This window comes from Poecilia reticulata, linkage group LG2 (genome assembly GCF_000633615.1).
Source record: "Poecilia reticulata strain Guanapo linkage group LG2, Guppy_female_1.0+MT, whole genome shotgun sequence".
NCBI lineage: Eukaryota > Metazoa > Chordata > Actinopteri > Cyprinodontiformes > Poeciliidae > Poecilia > Poecilia reticulata.
This window is the reverse complement of record NC_024332.1, coordinates 29,846,945-29,874,565: the sequence shown is the minus strand read 5'-3', so window position 1 is coordinate 29,874,565 and position 27,621 is coordinate 29,846,945. Positions and strand designations below refer to the sequence as shown.

The 27,621-nt window shown below is 36.8% G+C and overlaps 1 protein-coding gene across 8 annotated transcripts in view; it reads left to right on the top strand.

Annotated features, from left to right (window-relative positions):
- The first annotated feature begins 211 nt into the window (after positions 1-211).
- Positions 212-27,621, top strand: part of uggt2 (UDP-glucose glycoprotein glucosyltransferase 2) — a 42,240-nt gene continuing 14,830 nt past the window's right edge. For 2 of the 8 annotated variants that reach the window (XM_008400018.2, XM_008400009.2), the window contains exons 1-30: positions 225-346; positions 742-890; positions 1,853-1,935; positions 2,038-2,168; positions 4,376-4,488; positions 4,626-4,803; positions 6,738-6,834; positions 6,914-6,986; positions 7,815-7,915; positions 8,136-8,235; positions 8,690-8,750; positions 10,310-10,401; positions 10,508-10,658; positions 11,953-12,072; positions 12,249-12,334; positions 12,467-12,602; positions 12,858-12,989; positions 13,091-13,255; positions 14,578-14,701; positions 14,790-14,888; positions 16,110-16,204; positions 16,585-16,791; positions 20,370-20,501; positions 21,615-21,745; positions 21,956-22,048; positions 22,138-22,240; positions 22,946-23,025; positions 24,757-24,946; positions 25,062-25,220; positions 25,328-25,413. In XM_008400018.2, coding sequence (XP_008398240.1) covers positions 320-346; positions 742-890; positions 1,853-1,935; positions 2,038-2,168; positions 4,376-4,488; positions 4,626-4,803; positions 6,738-6,834; positions 6,914-6,986; positions 7,815-7,915; positions 8,136-8,235; positions 8,690-8,750; positions 10,310-10,401; positions 10,508-10,658; positions 11,953-12,072; positions 12,249-12,334; positions 12,467-12,602; positions 12,858-12,989; positions 13,091-13,255; positions 14,578-14,701; positions 14,790-14,888; positions 16,110-16,204; positions 16,585-16,791; positions 20,370-20,501; positions 21,615-21,745; positions 21,956-22,048; positions 22,138-22,240; positions 22,946-23,025; positions 24,757-24,946; positions 25,062-25,220; positions 25,328-25,413 — 3,494 coding nt within the window. In that variant the 5' untranslated portion in view covers positions 225-319. Of the gene's footprint in view, positions 347-437; positions 510-741; positions 891-1,852; positions 1,936-2,037; positions 2,169-4,375; positions 4,489-4,625; positions 4,804-6,737; positions 6,835-6,913; positions 6,987-7,814; positions 7,916-8,135; positions 8,236-8,689; positions 8,751-10,309; positions 10,402-10,507; positions 10,659-11,952; positions 12,073-12,248; positions 12,335-12,466; positions 12,603-12,857; positions 12,990-13,090; positions 13,256-14,577; positions 14,702-14,789; positions 14,889-16,109; positions 16,205-16,584; positions 16,792-20,369; positions 20,502-21,614; positions 21,746-21,955; positions 22,049-22,137; positions 22,241-22,945; positions 23,026-24,756; positions 24,947-25,061; positions 25,221-25,327; positions 25,414-27,621 lie in introns of those variants that run through there. The other 6 variants (XM_017302686.1, XM_017302685.1, XR_001776186.1 and 3 more) reach the window with 6 other exon arrangements.

Below are 27,621 nucleotides of genomic sequence, written 5' to 3'. Positions count from 1 at the left end.
ACATCCCCTGGTGTTTTGTGGAAAAATGTATGGAAGCAAGCTTCAGTCTATTTAGCTGTCTGCCGCTGTGCCGGAAAATTTCTCACATTTTCATAGGTTTTTATTTAATCATACATCTACTATCAACTTTTGTAACGCTTTGAACTAATTTATTTTACGTGCTTGAAAATAACAGTGTGATATTTATTTCTTTTTATTTTTTACATTGGTCTAAATACGAATAACGGTTTACGTGAGTAACGTACCACACAAGCCCAGTTCCTCGCTAGCCTTTTCCAGCTAGCTTCCCAAAATACCAACGTGAATCCCCCTTACTTGTATGGAAGCGGTCAGCATCTCCAGCGAGGTGAGACTTAGTTTATGTTTATGATCGATAATAGCAGTAACAGTCGTAAAGTCCACTGTAATAAACGAAAATTGTTGTCTTTGTTCGTCAGTTTATTACTTTCAGAGTTAAAGCTGCTCGTTTTCAGTCTGCAGCTGGGTAAACTTCACTCTGTTCCCTGAATGTAGGAGCCGTTATTTTATCATTACAAGTATTACTCCATACATGTCACTAAGCCTCTCTAGTGTTGATAAAAACCTATCACAGTCTTACTAAGTTTAAGTTTGTACACCTCACCGTGTTAGTAGTGTTTTCTTTTTTTTGTTAGCTAATACTACTTCCAGTAACTACGTGGCACTGACAGGCATTTTTTCAAAGACTGACGAGCTGCGCTAACTGAGGTGTGTTTGCCCCAGTTAGGTCCATGTTCCTCCGTGACAATGAAGAAGGTTTTACTACTGTCACTGCTGCTGCTGAACATACATCAGGGTATAGCTGCTCCCAAAGGCGTCTCGGCCAGCCTCAAAGCCAAGTGGAGCATGACCCCTTTCCTCCTGGAGACAAGGTACATTTGTATTCACTGGGAACACATACGGAAATCTCGATAAATGTGTAATAATAAATAGGACCTATTCCACTTTGAAATCTTAAACTTAAGCCTTGTACTTTTCGGTTAGTAATATAATCTTTTATGTGATTTTGTTTCTAATATTTGTTTCTGGCAATGCAGACAGATGATAAAAATAATATAAATTCATTAGATTAATTTTAAAGTCCACAGATATGAACTGAACACTCAAAAAGTTAAACAAAACATTTTGGCTGCTAACTTAAACCCTACTTTAGAAAAACAAAATGCTGATACAAATAGGAAATATCTATATGTATTTTTTTTTTCATTAAATATGATTACATTGGGTTTGCGTTGCATCAAGACATTCCTTGGTTCAAATTCAAGACCTCTTTGTATCTATTTTCTCCGGGTAAAATTTCCTCCCACAATTCAAAAGCATGCATGCTATTTTATTTGAAATTTTAAAATTGCTATTAAGTATGGCTATATGTGTGAATAGTTGGTTGTATCAATTCAGCTCAATCACCTTATGCATTAAGAAAATCAACCTAATTTAATTAAGTTAATGTCACTATTAACCTTCTCTCAGTGTTACTCTCTAAAGACCACAATGGCAAAAACATAATTTATATGTGGATTTAGCTTTTTTGTATATGTCATATCAAATGAGTAATAAGGTGTTTAAATAAAAGCAAAATTAATTATTTTTGCCCTAAATTTTTGTTAAATATTATGAGGCTGTAAAAGTGCAGTGTTCTTACTGTGTCTGTCTGGAAAAAATTACCCGATACAGGAACAAAGATCTCTGCTGAAAGTCATGTTTGTGGTGTAAAAAAATCAGAAGTGGAGGACTGCTATTCCTGAAAAATATATGGTTTAATGTTATCTAAAAAGTTTGCAATTACTGACTGAGCTATATGTATTTTGATGAATTATCTCTTTCAATGACGCAGTGAGTTTATCGCAGAAGATGGAAGTGAAAAATTCTGGAACTTTGTTGACACTGTAAAGGAACTCACTGTTTACAAGCAAGGAGGTTTGTGTTCTAAAACTTTTTTTCTTATAAGTCGACATCATTGCAACAGATTTAGGATTCAGCCATTTTCCTTGACTTTTTAATTTGATCTTATATTTTTAGAATCCGTGCGCTCATATTACAACTTGATTATCAAAAAGGCAGCTCAGTTTCTTACACATCTTCAAGTGAACCTCCTCAGATTTTCTCTGGCCATGCGGTCCTACTCGCCAGCTGTTCATGCATCTCAACAGGTATGGATTGCTTTAGAACAGTGTTTCTCAACCCTGGTCCTCAGCGCCCCCCTGTCCTGCATGTTTTAGGTGTTTCCCTTCTGCCACACACCTGAATTGTATCTCTGGGTGATTAGCAGGCTTCTGCAGTACTTGAAGGTCATGCAATCATTTGAATCAGCTGTTCTGGAATAGAGGCACATCTAAAACATGCAGAGCAGGGGGGCGCTGAGGACCAGGGTTGAGAAACACTGCTTTAGAATATCACTGTTATTGCTGATGTCCATTTTACACTGTGTGCTTTTTATTGTGATTTTATCACGACTCATTAGTGCTTTCATTGAGCTGCAACTAAAGTGACAACTAAGCCTTTTTTCAATCAAGTTTTATTTAATTGATCAAAGCTAGGCTTGACAACAATATTCATTTCTGGTGAACGGTGGTACCAAAACACTTCAGCTGCAGGCATTGGAATATTGTTTTTGTCCTCTGTTTAAAGCCAATAATACTTTCCAAAAACTACATATACAGTGAACAGAAAACAAATGAGGACGCTCTGAGAAGTGTAGTATAAACTAAAGATGAACAAAAATACACTTTAAAACGTTCTCGAACATCTAATGAAAAATGCAGTTTCTGGTGACAAAGGAATTAGGGCACCCACACATTTATTTCCAAAATTACACACAGGCATATCAGTTTAGGTGCACATGATAAAAATATTGTTACTCAGCATTTTTAAAGAGGTTTCACTTGTTTAAATCCCAGACTTCTCATCTGTTCTGCTCCAGACTGTTGAAGTGAGAATGAAAGAGCTTTCTGACTCCTCCAGAGGAAAGACAGTAGCTGCTCATGAGTGTGGGGAGGGACTCAAAGTGGTCTCTAAAGAATTTGAAATCTGGGATTTCACAGTACAGAAAATAGTCGCTACCAAACTGCCAAAATTACCATGTGTGGCAATACAAAGCACCATAAAAGCAGACTGCAGTATGTTGTAAGGAGTTTAAAAAAAACCCACAATGTAATCTGAGAAGTTACAGTAGTCCTTGACCACTTATTATTGAAAGTGCATGGCTGCATAATCATATAGAGGCTGGACAATTTTGACATTTATGGTATAAAAACAAGGAAGAAACATTCCCTTTTTGAGAACAGCATGGAGGCCAGATTTAAGGATGCTAGACAGAACAAAGACACAGACCTGGATTCAGTAAGGATGTTCCTTGAACAGAGGAATCTAAAACTTTATTATTGAGATACCAAAGCTGAGGATATGTTTGACATAAACCATATGCAGCATCCCAGAAGAAGATTGTGCCAACTGTGATGCTCAGAGCTGGAAGTGCCATGGCTTGGTGGTGCTGCATGAGGACTTGACAGCTTCCCCATCATAGGATTGATTTAAGATGTATCAGAAGATGATTGAGGGAAACACAAGGCCACATTTGAAAAAAGAAAGCCGGAGCAGAATTGGGCCTTGCGATGTCACAATAACCTAAAATAAACCAGAATACTAGATCCTGGTCCATGTCAAAGCCCAGATCTTGGTCTTAGTGAGATGCTGTGGGGCGACCTGAAGCAGACTGTACATTCAAGAAACTCTGAAAACATTTCACTTTCTTCTAACTTATTTCACAGTTAGAAGAGGAGCAAAACTTTTAGTACAGAGAAGCGAAAAGAAACATGCTGTCCAGTTCTTAAAATTATGTAGGAAATGTCAGCTGGATTGTGAGAATTTTAAGCAGTAAGAAAAGAGCATTTGAACAGAGTTATATTTCCATTTATTCTATCTGGCATGTATTTTATTTATCATCTCAATTATGTGGGTTGAGATGTTTATCCTTCACTGCACAATGATTAAAAAAAGTTTAGCATTTCACTGAAGTAGGAGAAATATAATGTAATGGGTAACTGTGAAAATCTGTGAAAAATAAAGAGAGCTCCTTGAAGCAGTTGCTCTAGCTTTTGGATATTCTTCAGTTTCATTGTTGCTATTGAGAACAATATTATCAAATTCTTTAGGTGTTCATTGACGGTGTGGTTATTCAGAGATTAGTTTTGTAGGAAACACAGTGTGGAGTAAAATAAAGTTTGTTTCATACATGCTGTAAAGATTTTTGTTGAGGAATTATGGAAAGAGAAGCTCTTATATAACAATTTCTTATACTTTTCTTTTGGATGTATAACGTTTTAATTGCCAAGGCTAATCTTTGTTGTGTTTTGAACAGATAGCCAGCGATGAGCCTCCCCCTGAGGCTTGTCCTGCCTTTGTCTCGATTCATGGTCAACATAGCTGCAGCACCAAGGACATCAAGAAGCTCCTTAAGGAGGCAGCAGGCAGGTACCGTGGACTGCAGCTGTTTTTGATGATAAAATGAATAAAGTAGAGAATAGGAAAGCAACTTTTTTTTTATTTTCCTGAGGGATGCTCTGACTCATAAATCTTTTTTTTTTTTCAACTTTGTGAAATGTTTGCAGGCCAAAACCATACTTGTATAAGAATGATCACACATATCCAGCAGTCAACAAAACTGATATGCCTGTTGTGATCCTCTATGCTGAAATCGGAACCAAGAAGTTCAACTCATTTCATAAGGTGCTGTCGGAGAAGGCACAAGAGGGCAAGCTTGTGTATGTTTTGCGGCATTTTGTAGCGGTGAGTAGTTGGTTCATTTTTTTCTACTTTTCTTTACTCAAGATTGGGTATAGGCAGAAACATTAGTTATTGTCCATGATCATTGGACCAACATACAAGACAAATTAACAAAGACTATTTTCCTAATGGAATTATTTAGAAGGATAAAGTGGTTTTTATGCTTCACTTACTGCTTGAACTGTGAAATAATTCATTCAGCTGTAGTTTTTCTTTGCACAATACAGTTTATTTTTTGCTTTTTGTAGCAATTTGTAACATTAAATGAACTAATCTTCAGTTTTCATTCGTTTGAGAGTAGCTTAGAGCAGCTGTCATCATTTTGCATGTATATTTAATAAGCTTGTATGTAAATAAAGCTAAATGTTCATGTTTGTGTTTTTTTTCCCCTAAAGCGCTTAAGTGACTGTTTAAACAGACCAGGTTTATCGTTCATGATTCTCACATAACACTAACAATGATGTTTTTTAGCTGCTTGTTTTCTGTAAGAAATACTAATTCAGTAATTAACAGGCTAATTACACATTTTCCTCTGTATTATTGGGTGAATATTGTGATGGTGATATTAGATGTGATAAACTCGTGACTAATTAAAATCGTGACTAAAGCCCACCTGGATATATTATGTATTGCCATGCAGTGCAATAATTTTGACACTTGAAATAGGATATGCACCAAGTTCTTTATTTCAAAAAACCATATGTAGTACTACTATTGCACACATGGATATTGCAATGATTTTAATAAATCACACAAAAGTTATTTTATTCATACATCAAAAAATGCACTAAAGTTGTTTATCTTTAGGCCACTTGTGACTGACATTGTTCCCAGTGACCTTTCAGTACCATTTCTAAAATGCTACTTTGATAAGAAATCATTCAGAGATACAAGATGGTCAATTTGAAGACTGAAGTGCATAGATGCATAAAAGTACATAAAACCTTTTGCACCTTTGGAGGAAAAAAAATACATATGTAATATATGTTTCTTCTAAGTGCTGTTTGGTTGTGAGATTAAAACAAAATTTAGTTTTTAGATTTTAGAACATCGGAAACCATTAAAAATAAAAAAAGTAAAGCACAGAAATTGAGGTTATAAGCAATGATAACGACAACAAAAAGTATATCATATATCAAGTTATAACTGGCAAGATGGTGTGTCTTTACATTTTCATGTTCAAGTTACTTTTACAGGAGCAGATATAAACGTAACATCACTCTGCATATTGACAATGAACCTCCTAAATGAAATCTTGCCAAAGTGCAGCCTGGGGGGTTTATTAGTCCTTGGAATAATTTAGTTTGAATGGCATCATTCTTTGTACATTTATTTAATGCTCTTAAAGTTGGAAATGTTGGGTATGATTCATGGTTGTTTTTCTATTTGCCGTGTATTTTTTGCTTTCATTTTAATTGTGTAGAAAGATGGATCACAAGCATCAAGTGACTTTTGCTCAAATACAGACTGGGGCACATTCATTCATTAAATTTGATCTCTAGACTAAAATGGACTTAGAACAAATATTCTTAACCAACAAGATAAAAAGTAGTTTAGTTAAATTCTTTTTTTTTATTTTATTTTATTTTTTACTTTTTTAAATAAGGCAAACATGTTTTAGATCTATAATATTTTACAGAATCTTTGTTTGATTATATTTATTGCATGTTTTGTTTATAGGTAGGCTGAAAACAGTCAATAGATCTTTTTTTTTAGTTCTGGCCTGCAAGTAGTTTAATCTTTACAGTTTTGCCCCACTTGGCAAAAAAATGGGCACCACTGTGGGAAGCTATAATTTTGATGTAATTTTGTATTTTGGCAGGTCTACAAAGCAGCCCTTGTGGCAGCCTTTTCAGTGTTGATAATTATTATCACAATAATTTGAAAGGAAAGTGTACAAACAAACCAATATGTTTCCTTTGCTCCAATTGCTTCAGAAACCAAAACCTCAAAAGGTGCTTTTATCAGGATATGGTGTTGAGTTGGCCATCAAAAGCACAGAATACAAAGCTGTGGATGACACAAAAGTTAAAGGTGAGTTAGCTTCTTATCATCCGGTGTGTACTGGATCCTGCTGTCTATGCTAATTTAGGACGTACCTGTCATTTTGTAGATTCAAAGGTGGTTATAAATGCTGAGGAAGATGAGAATGATGAAGTACAAGGTTTCTTATTTGGGACATTAAGGTAAGTTGCAAAACTGTATCATTAGCAGCACTACATGTTGTTTAATCAGCTTCATTTTCTGTTGTTTTTTGAGGATGTGGTTTGGTTATAATAATTACAGTTACTGTCAGAAATTTTAAACGCCTCCGTTTATTTTAGTGATGCATTAAAATACGTTGTTTTTTTTGTTTTTTTTCATAAAGCAAGTTTTTGATATGGTGCTCTGTACAATGGATGATTTTTCTATAACAGTAATTTTTTAAAGATTTTTTTCCCCAATTACTCAAACTTCAATTTAGTATTGGAGTTGGGTGATTTTGAGTTGTTTTTAAGTCTATCTCACAATATCCATGGCCTAAAGTGACGGTAAAACATAGTTAAATCTTGGCACATCCATATCTTCCCGTATTTGTTTCTGATATGACCTTCCAGCGAGGCAGTGATCCCAAGCACACCTTCACTTAAGTGAGAAATTCTGAAATGTCCTAGAGTGGTCTTCTGCGTTACCAGATTTAAATTGATTGAAAATGTTAAGTGAGATTAAAGGAATGCAGTTACAGTATAGAAGCCATAAACATCACTGACTTGGAGGCTTTTTAATGTGAAGAAAGCCAAGACTCGTATTGAGAGGTGGAAGAAGCTTTTCAGCACATAAAAATGTTTAAAAGTTATAAAAGCTGAAAGATGCTCGGCAAAGCAATGAAACGGCTACTTAACAAATAAGCGTGAGTGGAATCGTCTAAAATATTAAACCAATTTTTAAGGTCAACCCTTATCTTTCATCAATATCACTACTATGTCATTTGATATGAAGGGTGCTTTGCTCAATCTTCCTCTGCCTGCCTTTAGAACATCTCACCCTGAGCTCCAGGAGCAACTTGGCGAACTTCAAAAACATCTGCTGGAAAGTACTAACGACATGGCCCCTCTCAAAGTGTGGGAGATGCAAGGTGATTGACGGAAGTGTTTTTATGGATCTGTTATTGGTTTCAGTTATCATACACTGGAAACACTCAATAAAATGGTGACAAACACGATGACACAATGGAAATTATTAGGACGCCATAATTATTCCTACTGTTTCTAAAACAGTTTATTAATGAAATATTGATTATTCGTTGTTATTTGTTTGGATACATTGTTTTAGTCTTATTTTGCCATCTTCTCCAGATTTAAGTTTTCAGGCTGCTGCTAGAATCATGTCTGTGCCTAAGTTCGATGCTTTAAAGGTCATGCGAGACCTCAGTCAAAACTTTCCAAGCAGAGCAAGGTAAGAAAATTTGTTTTGTTTCTTCCTTTGTCTGGTTGACTAGCAGGGCCATTGGTATTGTTCCAAAATCCATATCCCATCCTCGCTCTCTGTTACATATTGCAAATCTAAGCACTATCGATGCTTGTTAAAGTGCATGTGAAATATTTCAGATATAAACCTTTTTTATTTCTTCATCATTACCTTCTGTCTCCTTCTTGGGACATATAAATATACATTGTTCTCTTATACAGAGATCTAATCAGCTTTTCTTGATGTATGCGTGTTTTGGCTCAGGCAGCTTGTAAAAACAACAGAAGTTGCTGAGTAAGAGTTGGGTGTTTACTGGCAGTGTGCTGCAAAGGCACCAACTTGAGGGCCCACAGGTTTTTGGAGATTAAAACTGGCATTTTACAGCTGGCTGGGGATGTGTTAAAAGCTGATGGTGACTGTACATGTTTTACTGTTCCCACAGATCACTGACAAGAGTGGCCGTAAAACAGGAAATGAGAAAAGAAATTGAGAAGAACCAAAAGGTGTGAAATCATAAGCAGTGTTTCTGCATGAGAATGCAGGTGGTTTCCTTGATAACATCTGTCTATCATGCACAGAATTGTATTGAATAAGCATTTATTCTGTAATTTAACTTCTTATTATTATTCTCTTTAAAGGCCTTGTTTTCATGTTTCTTCTTTCCTTTATTTATTCATATCTTTCCATATATTTTCTTCTTAAAAGATCAGTTAGAACCCTGATCTCGTGCCCCCTGTACACCGGACTAAAACTGAACCACAAAAGGAAAAATCCGTCTTTGAAGAGTCTTAAAAAGGTCCTCTGGATAATTTTYCCTTGGTGAAATCATTGTGACATATCTGCTCAGGTAGCATGACAGGTGACCTGCACAGAGCTTCATTGATTAGTTATTGGCAAATTTGAAGTAGAAGTGGACGCACTTTCATTGCACCAAAGCTACATTCTCTTTACGATCACATTGGGCCGACAGCGCACCAAGAAATTTAATGTAATGCTATTGGTAGTGCTTCAGTTATGTACAACTTAAATAAACAAACTGGCAAAAATCATTAAGTCATAGAGATGATGTGATGAAAGATTTTAGTTTTTTCAAAACTTTTTTACATATCAATACTGATAACCATCCCATACCTTCTCTACAGGAAGGCTGAAACTGATGAGGGAGGTGAAGAAACCTCCCATGTTTTTAGGGAAATTCCACAGATTTCACATTCTGTGCACATGCACATTATATAAGGACACCTGGGAAAGAGTTAGCTGGAAAAGAAGCATTGAAAAACCTTTTTGACTAGCATGATTTCAATTGATTTCAATTCAAATTTATTTAATCAAGGACAGCACATTAAACAGTGTTGCATGTGAAAAACAAAACAACTTGTTGTTTTGTGCGTAGGTTTCCTAGCCAGAGGCTAATTTGCAAATCCAGTCCTTGGTTGGACCTTTATTAAAAGACAGTAAAATTAAAAATTCCTGTCACACACACAGAATCCTTTGCTGAATTTCTGCCACTATGAACAAGAAAAACATGAAAATGTACGTTAGAGAAAGCTAATTAGTCCATTAGAGCCTTGATTTCCTTCGCACTGGAATCTGGCTTCCCAGATTTGCATAAACACAGCTGTGTTTGAGCAGTCTTAAAAGTCCTGGAGACTGGAATATTTTGACTCCACTGTGAAGGGAACATTATTAAAAGTTTTGGCTTTTGACTGATGAATATAATTTTCCTTTGATTGCAGATTTTTATTGAGCGAGACAAGATATAAAGCAATGTTATATTTAAAAGGAACCGTTATTCTGTATAAAGGCCATTTAGCGAAGGCTAAACTCAAACCCAGTCCCTGGTGAGGCTTTTAGAAGTTAACTTTTAAAACCAATAATACCAAGAAACGTTTTTTAATTTACCAGTTTATTCGCTCGATTTAACAAATATGATCACAAACACATTATTTTACATTGCTTTCTGTACACCAGTAAAAAGGGAGGAGGAAGAAGAAAAATTCTGCCCAAATATTACTTTTTATTAAACTCACAGTAAAATAACACTTCAACTTTGTATTTTCAGCATCTTGGTGAGACAATGGGCATCCAGCCAGGAGACGGGGAGCTCTTTATAAATGGACTACACATTGATCTAGACGTTCACAACCCGTTCAGGTAAAACATGGACACAGTCCAACTCTGCAACAAGCTTCAAACTCTATACAAATCCACTAGCAAAGTAAAACAAAACACAACTAACCGCCATTTTTTATGCTTCCAGTATTTTAGACATCCTCAGAGGAGAGGCCAAGGTCTTGGAGGGGCTTCATAACTTGGGCATTAAGGGAGAACATCAGGCCAAGCTGCTTAGGTTACCTGTGAACACAGTGGATGACAGCTACGCCTTAGATATCCGACATCCAGCTATAATGGTGAGTCCTGTCCAGCCTAATAATTCTTCTGGCCCATCACCTGTCCTGTCAAATCAACTCTGAAGGTGCTCTTTTCCTCATGGTCTTAGATCGGGGTGTGAATTAGATTTGTCATGAGAATACTTCAGGCTGCCTGAAACTTTTTTTTAACTTGGAAGGAAACCAAGAAAAGCCTCTCAAAAATATATTCTTTCAAAAATTGCTTCCTCAGTCTGCTTTATGTTCTGTGAAAGAAAGATAAACCTTTTCTACGTTTAATCAATGTTTTTGTTGGCACTTGAGTTTGTAGAGTTCTGTCACTGAAAACTTGATAGTGTTATTCAATCTAATTCAGAAATACTTTATTGATCCCAAAGGGAAATTAAATGTTGTTGTAACTCAAATTACCCAAGTTTCAAAGAGTTGTTGTTGCTGCTGTGGGCAGAAAGGATCTTCTGTAGCAGTCTGCATTAGCAATTCTGAAGAAGCTTCTGACTGAAGACTTAATCCTTATCTTTAGTATTTAAAGATTTTAAATAATCAATCTATTTCTAGGGAATAAAATGCCTGAATCGCTTATTTCTGATGTTAAAGTTTTGCAAAACCAGTCAATCAATACACATTTGTCCACATGTGTGAGAATTTAGACTGATTTATTGCCTTGCATCAAAAAGCGAGTGCTCACTACACTTGATAACTGGTTATTCCAACTCTGGTAAAAACAGTCGTTATGCATTTACAATAACTGCTAATAAACCATTTTTGTTGTTGTGGAAGAATTTACTGTTCATTCTTAAGTTGTTTTGATTGAGCCACTCTGAAGTATTTATAGGTGCACAGTGCAGGGGTTTGTGACGGGACACTTCGAACCAAGCATTCATGATTTCATTGTACCTTTATGATGATTTTACTSAAATTCTTATAATCATTACCTAATGTTAAAAAAAGTGGTGTTGTGACTACAATTAATGATACATTCTCCCATAACTTTCCTCTGAGTTATTTTGATCAGGGTTTAATCCGTCATATTTCAAATCGATTGGCCCAAAATTGTATTTATAACTCAATAAATGAAATTAAGGTATACAGTTCAAATAAATTGTATTTGCCTAATTTCAGATAGAAAAATAAGCACAATAATTGAGTATATCAGTGTGAAATTGTTTTTTGTGGGTACTAAGTAAGACGTAGGTTGGATGAAGTGCCGCCGCCTGCGTATGAATTGGGTATTTGATTAAAAATGGAATTGATCTGAAGCCCTTTGAAACACTGAAGGTTTTGTTGTAAATAAGCTTTATATTTATGTGTTTTGCAGTGGATGAATGACATTGAAAATGACCAGATGTACCGCAACTGGCCAGCAAGTGTGCAGGAACTTCTCAGAGCCACCTTTCCTGGCGTCATCCGACAGATCAGACGTAATTTCTTTAACCTGGTGAGAACTAACTGAATCGTGTTTTTCGGATGTTTCTTTGTACAAAATTTCAGTTAGCACATACGGACGCAATGCAAGGAAATAAATTAAAACTTAAAGTTGATATTAAATTGCCTCAGAGTTTATTTTTTCAGTTTATTGTTTCTCTTTGTTAAAGTTGATGCCCGTGTTGTTAGGTTCTGTTTTTAGATCCACTGCAAGAAAAAACTGTTAACCTGGTGAAACTAGCAGAGCTTTTCTACAAGCATAAAATCCCCCTGAGGTTAGTGCTGTCGTTTCTCACATTTCTCAACATTTTTATGTGGTCTGCTCTCAGCATTTTATAATCTTTACCAGGTAGTGATTCTCATCTCACCTGCAAATTGAATACTTGTTTTGTCCCCTGCTCCTATAGAATTGGATTTGTGTTTGTTGTCAACACCAAAGATGAGATTGATGGCTTCTCAGACGCAGGAGTGGGATTTTACCGGCTGCTGAATTACATCGCAGACGAGTATGATTTATCCCAGGCTGTGATGTCTATAGTCTCAGTAAGTATATCAAACATATAAATCTCGTGTTTTAGCAAGTGTTTCCTGCCAGCTCATATCTACCTGTTCCACTGAGGTTTATTGCCTTATTGTGCTTTGTCTTATCCTATAGTTCTGAAGCATTTTTGACAAGATCAGTAGACGTGGTTTTACCTCGGCTATTAGCTATTTTAGAAAGGGCTAGGAATTATTGACAGTGGGAGACATCCAAGGACACTGACAGTGAGGTCTGAACTGCTTTAACACCACTCGCAGATGTACAACAAAGTAGATGTGGGGGAAACATTATCTGCCGACATATTATCTGCATACCTGAAGAAGAAATACCCAAAAGCCAATCAAGAAAGGATTCTGGGAGCAGATTCTGAATATGATTACAAAAGAAAGGTAGGAGACAAATTTGAAATGATAAAACAGTTGGTAGTTTCAATCCATAATTAATGAATGGCAACAGTCAGGAATTCAGTAAACATTTTCTTTGCCCCCAGGACGGTGCTCTCTTCTACAGGAAGAGTGGGCTGGGTGCCTTGCCTGTGGCGTTATTTAATGGAGTTCCTCTGAACCCAGACGAGATGGACCCAGAAGAGCTGGAGACCATAATCCTGCAGCGCATAATGGACACCACTGCTGCCTTTCAGAGAGCAGTCTTTATGGTATGACTCACTCTTGATATTCAGTATATAAAACCTTTTCATATCACGAGGTAGTACTTTTAGAGTAATGAGTAAACACAAAGAGTCATAAGAAAACGGTGCATTTAAGTAGCACTCGTAAACAACATGATTCATTCCAAATTGATTATAAAAGATTCATCACTCACTGTTATCAAAAAACTTAGACAGATTTTTGCACTTTAAATTTACTGAAGGTATTTATAAGAGTCGCTTGGTAACATAACGGAGAAAACATATTACATCCCTGAAATAACAAATGCATTGATGAAGATTGATTTTTCCCTTTGTAGCTATGTTTGTAGGTGATCCTATATTGGGCAGACCTTACATATTAAGTTCAGCTTTTTATGATGCAGCTGGTCATTTTTGATTTCATGATATTATTTTTTTTTATCCCCAATAAAAACATAAGTTTGGATTTTGAGCCCACTGATTTTTCTGCCTAATGTACTTTTTTTCATTAAATTTAAGGGGAAATGAACAACACTGCAGTGAGATTTCATTAAAACAAAGAGAACAAAATTCATGGTGTTCAAATAAGATTTCTTCCTTTCATTCAGTAAAATAATTTGGAAATCAAAAATAGTCCCACCAGGATGACATATTGAATTTTAAGCATTATTGCCTTATTAATGTGTGCATTATAGCAAAGGGCAGCTTGGATTCCTTATCTGGTCTGTTTGTATTAAGTGCTATGCATTCAATTTCTGCATGTCGGTAATATTTATGGACTGATGGAAAATCTTCTACAGCCTTGGTGTGTATTGTTCAGTGGCCAAATGCTGCAGCCTGTAAGGATGAAAAAGAAAAGAAATGAGTGAGCCAATTATGTTTTTTAAAACAACAAGCAGTTAATATTTCATTGCATATTTCGTCGTTTACAAATAATACTTAAATGCACCATGACGGCCGGTCTGTGTATGTTTCCGCAAAAAGCTGTGTAGAAGCACAGAACTAGTCTTAAAACGATAAAGCTGAATATCAAATAAACACTGATTTGCTTGGTTGTTTTAAGCTTTGACTTGAATGTGAGTTTTACATAAAAAGAGAAACATTTATTTGTCAAAACAAATGTGTTAATATATTTGCACCTAGAAGCTTCCCTTGTTTTTTAAGACCAGTCTGTTTGTTACATTACAAATCCTGGCAATTTGCAGGCAACAAATATTACTCTTGATCTTCCCACATTGTTACGTAAACATCAGTTTATGTTTGCGTTACAGGTATGAAACATGTAACAGACACTTCATAAGCTACACAGATTTTTTTTTATCAGCATTTTTCTTTCTTAATCTTTATAGGGTCAGTTAACAGAAAGCTCAGATGTGGTGGATCATCTAACGGAACAGGCTAATGTGGTTCCCCGGATGAATCCGCTCATTTTAAGCACTGACCGAAAATACCTCGACTTGACCGGGATGCCAGGTAAATTGTACTGCTCAATTTACATGATCTAGTATCAGCTCACTGCTTGTATTCCTGTCGTGTCACAATTCATTTCTATTGCTTGCAGTTGTAGATGATTGGGAGGACACAACTATGTTTTCATACTTGGAGTCTAAAGACAAAACTGCTGTGATCTCCAAAAGAATKAAGTATTTCACAAATGGTGGTAAGCAATGGGATTAGTTTTCTTCTTTCAGCACACTATTTAATTTTTTTTTTAGCCAAATGCATTTCCCTGCAGCTGGACATAAAGGTTGCACTATGCAGTACAAGCCAGGCATTCTGATGCAGCATTTGCTGCAGTGGTTAAACCACTGAACCAGTCTGTTTGGTATGAAACCAGACCTTTTCACATTGTTGCAAATGTATGTGTATATAGACCTGGGACACGTTTGAGAGATTGTTTCTCCTTAGGCTACTATACACAAGATAAAGCTGGAGCAGGTCACTACAGATGTGTTGAATATCTGTAAACTCAACCATAAGTAACATTTTAACAAAATGAGTGTACACTGCTTTAAGGTTGTATGAAAACAATAACTGATCTTTGTTGAAACAGACAGGTTGATAACTATTTGCTTCTTTGAATGGCATTCGGTCAGCTGTCTAAATACCCCTCAGAGCTTTCTGCTGCTCTGGCTCAGAGTGTCGCTTCAGCGAGGGCATGGAAGCTGATTGCTTTTCTTCTTCTGTGGACTGGCAGACAAGCCTAAAACTCACTTTCTGACTGTGGGTGTGATCAATAGAACTCTGAAGGTGGCTCAATAGTCTTATAAATTGCTCAACACTTCCCCAATACATTGAGTATTGTTGCTCCTGGAAATCAGACTGATTACTCAGTTTGATATGCAACACAAGTTGGTTTCATTCTGGACTCGAGGGTTGCGATCTTCTTGTTTTAGCCTGAACTTCAATCTCTAAAGGATTTTATCTGGATTTTGTATTTATCTTTTTACTTATTTATTTATTTTTAAATAATTTTAACCAGGTGAAGATAGAACTACGCCACTTGAGGAGTTCTGGGCAGAACATATTTACAGACTTTTTTTTTTCCATCTTAAAAGCAAAATATATATTTGTATAGTTTTGGCTTAATTTCCTCTATGAGTATGTTCTTCCAGAAAATTGTATGTTTCTGAGTCTGTATATGCCACTTAACAACTAATCAGTTACTAAGTTAGTTGACGATTATGTCAGTAATCATTTCATCGCAATTAATCCAATTAATTGTGTCAGCCCTACATCATAGAATATTTGTTTATATATCATGAAACTGGCAGAATCCACCAAATCATCTTTTGATTGATAAAAAGTTATTACAGTGTGATGCTAGAGCTTTGTAGAAAGTTAAATGTCTTTGGAATAATGTTTTTCTTTTTAAATTTAGATGAGGATGGGATGACTGCTGTTACCATGTGGGTAGTTGCAGACTTTGAGAAGGTTTCAGGGCGAAAGCTGTTACTTAATGCTTTGAAGCATGTGGTAAGTATTGTTCATAGTTTATTTATTTCAATATAAAATTTTGACAGTCTTCTCTATAAATATTTTCATTTATTCTAACCTTTGAAGCAAATTTAGTATGGATGTAATGGTATCAGTTTGGAATTTGATTAAATTAAATCCATTAAGAGCAAAAAAAGATTTTTCTTTGTGTTCCTGGAGAAAAAAGATAAAAACAATTACATTTTAAATTACATATTTGTAGCTAATAATCCACAAAGTAAAAAAGATCAGAGAATTATTTGGGGGAAAAAAATCTCTCTCTCTCGCTGGTGCTTTGTCAATGACATTTCTTGTCTCTGAATAGATGAGAATCTGTGAAATTAGTGTGAGTTATATCACTGCTGTATGTGTGCGTGCAGAAGTCCAGTCCAGGCTTGCGTGTAGGGGTGATAGATAACCCCAGTGGAAAGCCCAGCGAAGATAACACTGTGCTGTACAGAGCTGTCTGGGCCTCTCTCCTCACCCAGAAGAATAAGGCTGCAGCACAGTTTGCACAGAAACTCCTAAAAGAGGAAAGCAGCCTGCTCCTCCAGCAAGGGACTAAGATGAAGGACTTGGGGATGGAGGTAAGTTTTGTTACCTCTTATTTTGCATTTCAAATTAGGTCCTTTGGTCCAAACATTTGACCTTCCTGCATCAATCTGGATGTAGTTACAGTGAAACAGCATGTATTTTCTGCTTGCATGCATAGTGGGTTATTTTTTTTATCATATCTATAATTTATTGTATTACTGCTGTATTTGTATTAATAACCTGTCATAGTTGTACTAAATATCAAAAAGCAAACGCTTAGTGAAAAATCTTGGGATATTCAGCCTTTGTAGTACATTCAATTACAAAGAAAGTTTAAAAAAGGCATTTAACCCTGAAGCAAAGATCTATTTTTGTACTGTAAGAAATATGTTACAGACAAAATGTTACACATGAATATCTTTATGATGTGAAACATTAATTTGCTACTGATTATATTTCAAATAATATTTTATTGCATTAGGGATGACCTTATTAAGTCCTTTATACTGATCCAAGTCCTTTAAAATGTGCTGTGCACCATTTCTTAATCTGATTAAAGTTAATTAAATTAGAGCCACGTATATATTTGAATTTTGTCCTTAGTACTTAGTAGTTTGTACTCGACATCCTTAAATCACTGCTCCAACACACGGTTGGCTCAATTAAAGAAGCTACCTTTTTTCTCGACTAGCTGTCACCAAAAGCACTTACACGTTTACGACAGGCGTGCCCAAATCCAGTCTCTGAGAGCTACTGTCCTAAAACCCATGGATGCATCTCTGTTCCAACACACTGATTTCATTCATCAGAGCATCATAAATGTATTCAGTTCTGGAGATGCTGAAGTGTTTCAGCACTAGCAAACCGAGCAGTCAGGTCAACAAATTAGGAATAAAGGAACATTTGTATTTGAAGAAATTCTGTGAGTAAGTCCATCTGATCTGTTAAATCAAGTTTGGAGGGTGACTGGATGCCAGCTCCTAATGTGTTTACATCTGTAAGATGTGAAAGGGAGGCTGTGAAGCAGTTCAGTGTACGATTATCATCAGCACTACATAACAGCTATATTCTTGAATACAGCTACTGATGGTATTGCACATCTTAAGAAGAACTGATATCTGTGTGGACCTTTACCTGCATCTTAGGCTCTATGCTCTTATCTGAGTTCTATATCAACCAGATCAAAGTTGATTCCCCTTGATAAAAGCAGATGCAACAAATATCTTTGCATTCGTCAGTGTAGCTATTGCAGTTTAGAAAAATGAGTTTGAGTTTGTGAGTTTGTAGTCTCAATAAGCTGTTTTTGTTTCAGTTTTGATCTGAAATTATTGTTATCTTGGGGAAAAAGTACTGTGATGAGACTCAGTAATCTTGTTATTGCGATAAACTAATTGATTGTGTTTGTAAAGACTATATTGGTGATTGATATTTTTATGTTTACGGTTTTTTAACAGCTTATTTCATCAGAGCATCATAAATGCTGCATTTATATTTTAAAATATGGCTTAATCCATTATTCTTTAGCCACGTAGTTCTGCTGATAAAGCCTGTTGTGAATTGTCACTTTCTAAATGAAATGAATTGAATTAAATTGAACTTGCTGTAACTGATGCAGTAAAGTACCCTCGATTTGACTTTAATCGTAGTGTTTTTCCTAAATATCTGCTTAAGTACTGTAATGAATTTGTAGAGAAAAAGACTTTTTAAATCCTTTTATTGTCACTTTTGTTGCCAGAATGAATAACACAAAGTGTTATGATATATTTTTGGTCTATATAACCCATTAGTCATGAAAAGGAACACTTTTACTGTCTCCTTTTCTAAAACTGGCTCCAGACTTTGTGAAGAATAGATCACTTTCTCAAACCCATTTAAGTTTTGTGATTCTAGTTCACTTCAGGACTGTCTATTGTATGTTTCATTTTTATGATGATATTTGTAATAGAAATCTATTTTGGACAATATTTTTGTATGTTGTCTGGCCTGTTTTAACATTTAAAGTATAACAATGATAGCAGGATTGTTTGACGTATCTGAAAATAAACTTAATTCCATCGAGTCATTATGCCGGATATTAGATCGTTGCCTCCAACATCGAGCTCATTGATTTAGAATAGTGTCTGCCAACATCCAGACAGTATTAAATATTTAAGTGACAATTATTATAGATTTGTATAATAACAAAGTTGGATCTTAAACTTTACTAACTAATGAATATCTGTGTTTTAAATGGGGGAAATCTAATATAATTCAACATTTTAAAGACATTCAGAACTACAGAAATTAAATTATTTGTTAAAAGAATTTGATTACAGTTTGCCCCCTTGTTGTGGCTTTGAATTATTAGGGTAGAAGTTGCATTTGATTCCACTTGGACGTGTTTTTTTTAATCATCTATCATGCAGGTGTTTAAAGGTAAAAATGAGAAAACATAATGGTTGGGTAAGCCCACATGCTGAGATTTTTCTTATACTTTTTTTTTTCCTTCCTTGATTCTACTTCACTGTTTGAGAAAACTGTGATTGATGAGCCAATCTTCTCACCTAACATCAGCTAACTGAATACCTTCAGGGCAGGCATGAGACTCCACGCCCTGCAGACACCTAGACAAGTGGCCGGCGCGCTGTCAGTTCCACTTGAAGTGTCACAGGGCCATCAAAGGGAAGGCTCTACACGCTGCATCTTTAACTAAAAAGTGCTGGTGTATACCTGTTGTCCTGGGGCTGATGAATAACCAAGCTCCTGCTCACCCTTGTGTGAGCTACATATGTTCAGCCAGGCCTGACCATCACTCTGCGGCTATAAGCAGAGCTACAACCAAACACTTCAGTGTGCAGCAGGATCCACCCACACAGCAGTACATAGAGGCTGCTCCGATCAACAAATCCGTTGACACAGGAGCTCCCTTCTGTCCCGTCAGATTTAAGTCATACAGCACATGTGTCAGCTGGGACTACTGTAGCAAACTTTCTTTCAATTATACAAGCCTTAAACTATAAGGAGACTATGGGGTGGAAATAGCAATGGAAAGATGGGTAGGAAGCAGCTCTGTGACTTGAGACCCAAAGCCAAGGGACACAAGTTTATTATGGGCTGCCAGACAGACTTGCTGACTGAATTGCGCTGACATTATTGGTATTTCACCTGATCTCCGGAGGACAGAAATGTTGGAGAAACTAATAACCTGACTCTACATCCCCTCTCCACGCTCCCACACCCAATTTATTATGAACAAATATGACTGAGGTTTAATTAAGAGTTTCTGGTATTAATCACAAATTGATTTATCTCTTTTCTTTCTTTAATTTCTGACAGCTCTGCTTAAAATGTTTCCTTTTTCTGCTGCACTTGTTTGAAAATCCAGTAGTTGTGCAGATGCAAATCATCAATGATGGATGAAATGATAATTATTACTTTTTGCCTCACATACATCATTCCTTTATACCAATGCATCACTCAGAATGGTATTTTGTTGACAAGCTGGAATGGAGGAGAAATGTCCTAAAGCTACTGTGTCGGATATTACAGTTGCATCACAAATCTTGCTTTACCGCGCAAAGTCTTCCGACATTCAGAAACTACGCGCTGCTGTTCCTGACATCCTAAACAGAGTTCTGTTCTTCTGCTGCAGGGAATGGACCTAGATGCCTTTGAGAAAAAGTTCAACACACTAGAGGTTGATTTTATCCGCAGTCAGCAAATGTTCTGTCGAGATGTCCTGAAGCTGCGTCCTGGACAGCAGGCTGTGATCAGCAACGGCAGAGTGAGTAGACTCTCTGTTATCAGGTATGGCTAGAAATGTGAACATCAGTGACCTGGTTTGAATTTTAGGCATCAGGATTTATTCATAACTTGTTTAAAAATGGCTCAACTGATTTTCATTTAATTACTACTACACATTTTAAATGATTCCTTTGCTCGAATGTTAAGAAAAGCAATAATCAATGGAAGCGATCAGACCAACATCAAGCATATTCCAGAAAGAGTAAAGAAGAAAGAAATCTGTATTAAAACATTTAAGATAAATTGAATCTTTCATTTATCTCTTTTCTACAGTGACAAAGTTACAGATAAATGAATCAAATCTCTACATTTTAAAAATATATATGCTTCATCTGATCGAATGGGCAGCCCTTCTATGAGTCAATCTGTGAAACATTCAGATTTTTATGTGACAATCACTTAAATAATTTTTTGATGGCTGTCCTTTAGGGGTGCACAGATCGTTTGGCCCCGATTTCTTTAACTTTGCGCTCTCAGCGGTCGGCCAAATCTTATCCACCGATCTTATCTTCCTTCGCAAGGAAAATCAGCTACTGTCCCCGTTTGCCCTGCAGTGAGATAGGACTGACTGACAGACCTGTCCACCATGTCTTGTCTAACAACAGTCTCCCCATTGTTGCCAATTTAGGAATTTTTCTCTATACTTGGCACAAAATAAATCTGGCATGTCAGGCATTTTAAAGATTGGTGATTGCCCATAAAACTGCAATCGGTGCACCCCTACAATCACGTTGTAGAACAATTGATTGCTGCAGTCAGCACAGTGACTCCGCCCACACCCCATGTAGTGCACCAAGTGGTCAGGTGAGAGCCATAAATCTGGCTTGTGAAAAATCATTAGAAATAATCATAATAACCACTTATTTTAATACGTGTGAAGTTTTTTAATTAATAGATGTTGACTAATCAATACAAATGTAACAAATTTGCTCCGAAAAAGTGCAGAGAGCATTAATGTATAACATAGCTTTAAGTGGATATAACAGTCACAGTTACACTACATCTGACATCCCCTGGGCAAGGTTTAAGTGATACACACTGAGATAAGAATTGGAAAAGCCGTGTTCTGACTGCATTATTTTCTCCATGTCAGATCCTCGGTCCGTTTGAAGAGCAGGAGGAATTCACTATGGAGGATTTCCACTTGCTTGAGAGGATTACACTGAGTGGTTCAGCAGAGAAAGTCAAAGCCAAAGTAAAACAGATGGGGATGAAACCAAAGCAGTATGTTTGTAGTAATGTCGGTCTTGCCATCTAAATCAGAATGTAACTTTGTCTTCCTCGCCAATGTCTTTAATAGAAATTTGTTCACCATTTTGGCTTTTTCACACCTACCTCTTTTATTTTTATGGTCTTTTTTTTGTTTTTTTATACTCCAAGATCTACCTCTCTCAATTCATGCACTTTATAAATAATGGACCTCTTCTCCCTTAGAGCGAGTGACCTGGTCATGAAAGTCGATGCGCTGCTTTCTGCAGTCCCTAAAGGAGAGGTCAGAAGAGATGTCGGTTTTAAAGACACCCAGAGGTATGCTTTATTTGTTTACTATTTACCATTCTTACTTTTTTTGAGAACATCCCACAGTGAAAATCAGAACGTTGAAATTCCCTCCTCAGTGTACTCCAGCTCTCGACACGTGAAAATGAGGTGTTCTACGATGTTGTGGCCATCATTGATCCCCTCACTAGAGAAGCACAAAAGATCTCCTCGCTCCTGATCGTAAGACACTCTCCAGTTTTGCTCCTTTTCTTTCAGTCAGCTAGAAAGCAACAGGCGGGCCGAGTAAAGCAGCATGTAGAGTTCAGCACAACACCTAGTAGAATTGTAGTTTTTCTTCAACAGCTGAACAAGTCTAATCTCTCACTATTGGACATTTTATAATTTGCTTTTTGGTTATATGAGCCAGAGCTTTTCTTTGGCGGATGCCTACTTTTCGAGCAACTTTTCTGCAATGTCTAATTTTGTCTCTGCTTTTTATTTTAAAGCTGTTTTCCATATTTTGACCAGGAAAATGATTATAGCTGCCATGAGCTACAATCCTGGGACAGTTTTAACAGAAAAGCTGTGAAAATGATTACGTATACCGTTCAAGCTGAAGAATATTTGCTAACCTTCTACGCTGATATTGGATATTTGATTTGACTGGTTAAACATCTGATATTACAAGCAATTTTAGATAAACTTGTTCATTTATTCAAACAATTTAACTTATATTAAATATCTTGTTCATTTCTGAGGAATCAAACTCGCTCAGTAAACTAACATTTGTACATATTTTTTTTAATGTTAAGCTTTGTGGAACCATATATAAAGACTATTTCCATTGGTCTAGCTCACCGTTCTATTTTTAATCTCCCTGCTGCACACATGATTTCCTTTCTCCTTATTTCTGACTGGGCTTCTGTTTCTGTTTGAATGCTGCAGGTGCTTAGTCAAGTGGTCAATGTGAAACTGCAGGTGTTTATGAATTGCAGGGCCAAGTTGTCCGAGTTGCCCCTCAAGAGGTAAGCTCCAGCTCCAGCAGTAATTAAAATTTCCTGTTTGGCTTGTTTGTGTATCCTCTTGTTGCTGCAGTCTTAGCATTTCAGCTGCGCTTGATCCCTTTGTAAGAGAGTGCTACACAGATGGAATCTGCTTAATAACGCCGCCTTATTGCTTTGGGCCCCCACGTGCATCTCTGAACAAATTTCAAACATTCACTGTTGCAGTTCAAACCATGTAGGGGAGAGAGTTAAAATGATAGTCAAATGAAAACAGAAAATGATACATAGATTTTATTTTTCTCCCCATCAATATTTGGACCCTTGGGTGAATGTGGCCATTATATGGTTTATTTATTTATTTTTATTGTGTAATAGGTTGAGTCATTTGCAGAGTTAGTCCACAGACATCTCTGGGGATATAACTGAATTTCCTTGCTGAAGTCTTATTGATGGAAACAAGTCTTCGACCACAAATCATTCACGTCTCCCCCATCCCTCCTCCATAAACTTCCTGTCCCCTTGAGCGAGAAATGGCTGTAATTGACATAGATTGCAACTTGATACATTCGTGTGGGATAAATCAGCTGGATGTCTCCAGTTGAGCTGTTGTGTAAATGCTGCATTTATACAAAATCACAGTGTTCTGAAATTCTTTGAAATTCGCTGCTAGTTTTGGCCTCACTGCCAGATTACAAATTACAATAATGGTTAGCTTACAGGAGGATCGAAGATCCTTTTCTTTTTTTTTTCCATTGTGACCTTTTTTCCATTTATTTTCATTTAGCTAGGAGGTTTTTTTAACAGGGGCTTGTTACTACTTTACTGCTTCATTTTGTTTTTATAGCCACGAGCATGGTGCCGTTAAAGTCCACCTGTGGTGATTCTGCTGCCAATAGGAGTGCGTGAATTCTGTTTCTGTTTCAGTTGCTTAATTATCTTGACTGCTCTAAACAGAAGAAGTAAAGTTTTGTTGATATCTAGTCACAAATCACAACCAATGAAATGAAGACTATAAGTTTCCTGTGGTGAGCTGGATAAAAGCTTTTCTAACCAAAAGTGTTCCCTCACCACTGTTTGGTGCTGCAGTTGTCACATTCATCTCACTCTGAAGAAGTAAACAAATCTACTAGTAAGGTGAAAAGCAACCATTTGAATATGGAACATGGTTATGCACCTGTTAGGCAATAGATGTTTTAAGGTATAAACCAGTTAGGATTACTAATTATTTTTTTCATCTACGCTGCCTTGAAAACATATACTCACTGAACCAACTGCTTCAATATATTTTATTCAGGTTTTATATGATAGGTCAAAAGAAGTAATACATTATTGGGAAGTCAAATGAAACTTTTTGCAATAATGTATAGCTTCCGTTGAATCCCTCTGATTCAATAATTATAGAAACACTGTTTGTTGCAGTTAAAGCTAAGAGTTGTTTAGGTCAACTCTTTTCCATCCCTACACATAAACCTGCAGTTGCTTTTACATAAACTTTTCTTCTTCACGTTTGTCGTTGGGTGAACAACACAAGTGGTTAAAGCATTAGATCTCTCACCTTTAAATGATGTAGACAGAGCTGCTGCAGCTGGTCCAATCCCTACTGTCTTGATGACTGTAACATGTTATAATCTTATATCTTGCGTTAGAGTGTAGTTTTGGTGTCTCTTCATTGTGGAAAGACAATGATTCAAAAGTTTAAAGCTTTATATCATTATCTCATGATTTGCTTGCTATGTTTGGTTTTCCTCACAGTTTTTACAGATTTGTTTTGGAGCCTGACGTGGCTTTCTTGGCCAACGACACGGCATCTCCAGGGCCGGTTGCCCGCTTCACAGAGCTCCCAGAATCCCCCCTTCTTACCCTAAACATGATCACACCGGAGAGCTGGATGGTGCAGGCAGAGCACAGCCTTCACGACCTGGACAACATCCACTTGCAGGAGGTATAGAGGTGCTTAGTCATTGCTACCCACTAATTTCTGCATGTGTGGGTAGAGCCAGAGTGCTTTTATTCTCCTCCCAGGGGTTTCTTGCTTTGTAATTTATAGTCCTTCACAGGTTAATGGGGTTGTAGCAGCAGAATTTGAACTGGAGCACCTCTTGCTGGAAGGCCACTGCTTTGACCTGTCAACTGGCCAGCCGCCTCGCGGACTACAGTTCACTCTGGGCATGAGTCAGGACCTGCTCATGTATGACACTATTGTCATGGCTAATCTGGTCAGCATCCTTGCCAGATTTCTTGTACTGTGTTGGAGAAGATCAAATATGATTCTGGCTGTACAATTTGGAATAAAACTTTGACTAAAGTGAAGAAAACTTTGCAGGGGTATTTCCAACTGAAGGCCAACCCAGGAGCCTGGATCCTAAGATTACGTAAAGGGAGATCAGAGGACATCTATCAGATTATCACGTGAGTATGCTAGTCATTGTTTACAAACACAAAATTAGGCAGTAATGGCTGTACAGCAGGTGTTTTCATAGCTGAGATTCAAGGCTGGTTTTCAGCTGTCTCTTCTTTCCTACTGAAACCCATCTCTATGGAAACATGGTGAGCTGCTGACATTGTAGCAACGCAAGGTTTTGATGAGTGTGGGGAGTACTGCTCAGCATAGAGGCAGGGAGAGACGGGTAGGTGGAAAGGGCTGCTATTAAAGAGAAGACAGACTGGAGAGATGATGCAGATGGTCACCTTCGTGCCTTCCTCCTCAGACTGTGGAATCTGTTTTTGTGAGGATGCAACCGAGCAAGTTTCCAAGACAGAATGATAGAATCTGTTCTGTTCTTGGGTTTATTTAATGAATCTGAACCATTTGTTTTAAATAAAATGAAAGAATAAGTCAATTGGTGGCTTTTCTGAAAATGTTCACTTACTTGTGTAAATGTCATTGTTGTTCTTCTGACAATGCATTAAATTTGTTTTTTCAAGACTTTGATGATACAATATTCAAATAATTTTTGAAAGCACAATGTCTGAATTTAAGGCAGATTTTTTTCTAATCAACACAGGTTAAAATATACACTGCTGCTTTAAATATCCCACAAGCAGCCTTTATGTGTGTTTTTTTTGACATATGTTTTTTAATGTGAAAGTTTTTTATGTTAATAACTTAATTTTTTAACATGGAAAGTAATTATTTTTTTACTTTTCATGTTACAAACTCTAAACTATATCAGTAGGGAAGGTTATCCCCAAACATTCACCTCTTACTAAAAAACAAATGATGATAAAAATGTTGAGATTTTTTTATGTTACAGACCTTCAAAACTGTAAACGATCATGAAGATGCTAGAGACCCAATTAGCATGAGTGAAATTTTTAGGTACTCATGGGGAGAACTGAACCAGCTTCTGGAGAAAATTTTAATGGTCAGATGAGACAAATGACTAATTATTTGGCCTCAGTGATCAGAATTAGGTTTGAGGGTGTCAGGTTTAAGCTTTCAAAGCTCAGCTTGACCTAAAATCAACATTTAGATTGTTAAAACTTGGATACAAAACAACGATCAACAGAATAATGGTCCCCAACATATGTGTAATTCTAACTATTTGGATCAGAGGAAATGCATATTTTTGAAATTTTGTACATATCTATAACATATCCATGAACTCTTAACTTCCTGTAATTGGTGTCTTCCCTTAGTGCCTGAGATTATAAAACCCATGGAGGTGTGTGACATATTTGTAACTGATATCATTTTAAATTTAACATTTTCTCCAAATTTTGCAGCCCTAATTAAAGTCGTCATGTATTTAATCCTCCCTGAAAATAGAATATTTTAATGCGTCAATAAAAGCAGAAAGTTAATGATGTTGATGCCCCTCGTGAAAGTATGTAAACGTCTGACCTGTGCTATGTGTGAGGGGGCACTCGCTGTTTGTCTTCACAATCACCGATATCATCCTCTTTGGCTAACTTCACCTAAGATTTAGGGCATATACAGCCCTCGGTTCCTCTGGAATCATATCAGACAACCAAGATTTATCCCCCAATCCTCCAGGTGAAGCTAAGAGGTGATGTCATTTTTCACCTTGGCAGGGTCATTATTCTTGTGGTTAGCGGCACTCTGCTCTGGTTAGGTGGCCGATCAGAGCCTATTGGGAGCGTCTGTGTTCCTGAGTCCCAGAGTGTGCATTTTCCTCCTCCAGCCCGTGTTGCTGCCCCGCCTCGCTTTGACAGCGATGAATGAGATGACCAACTCTCCCCCTCTCATTGCAGGGATACAGATTGATCTCTGGTGCTTTCTAACAGTAGCCCTGAAGGCTGATTTGCACTGGTGACAACAGAAGAGGGAAAACACAAGCAGCGCTTGAGCATGTGGGAGAGGGATTTTCCTTAGGTCCACTGTGGAGGGGGCATTTATCATAGTGATAAGGTTAGATTTTTTGCCTTTAGTAAGCATTTGGAGTTGTAATGGCTGGCGGTGCATCATAGTAAATTGCTCATCTCAACCTCTGGTTTGTTCTACAGAGGTTCACCATTAAACCTTGCTGATTCGGTCTGCCAAAATACATTGTCTACTAGGCAAATCAGTCCTAAAACAATTACAGTGAAAGGCTGCGTAACACAATCAATACTGTACAGACTTTCTCATTAAATCTACCAGTATATACAGCACGG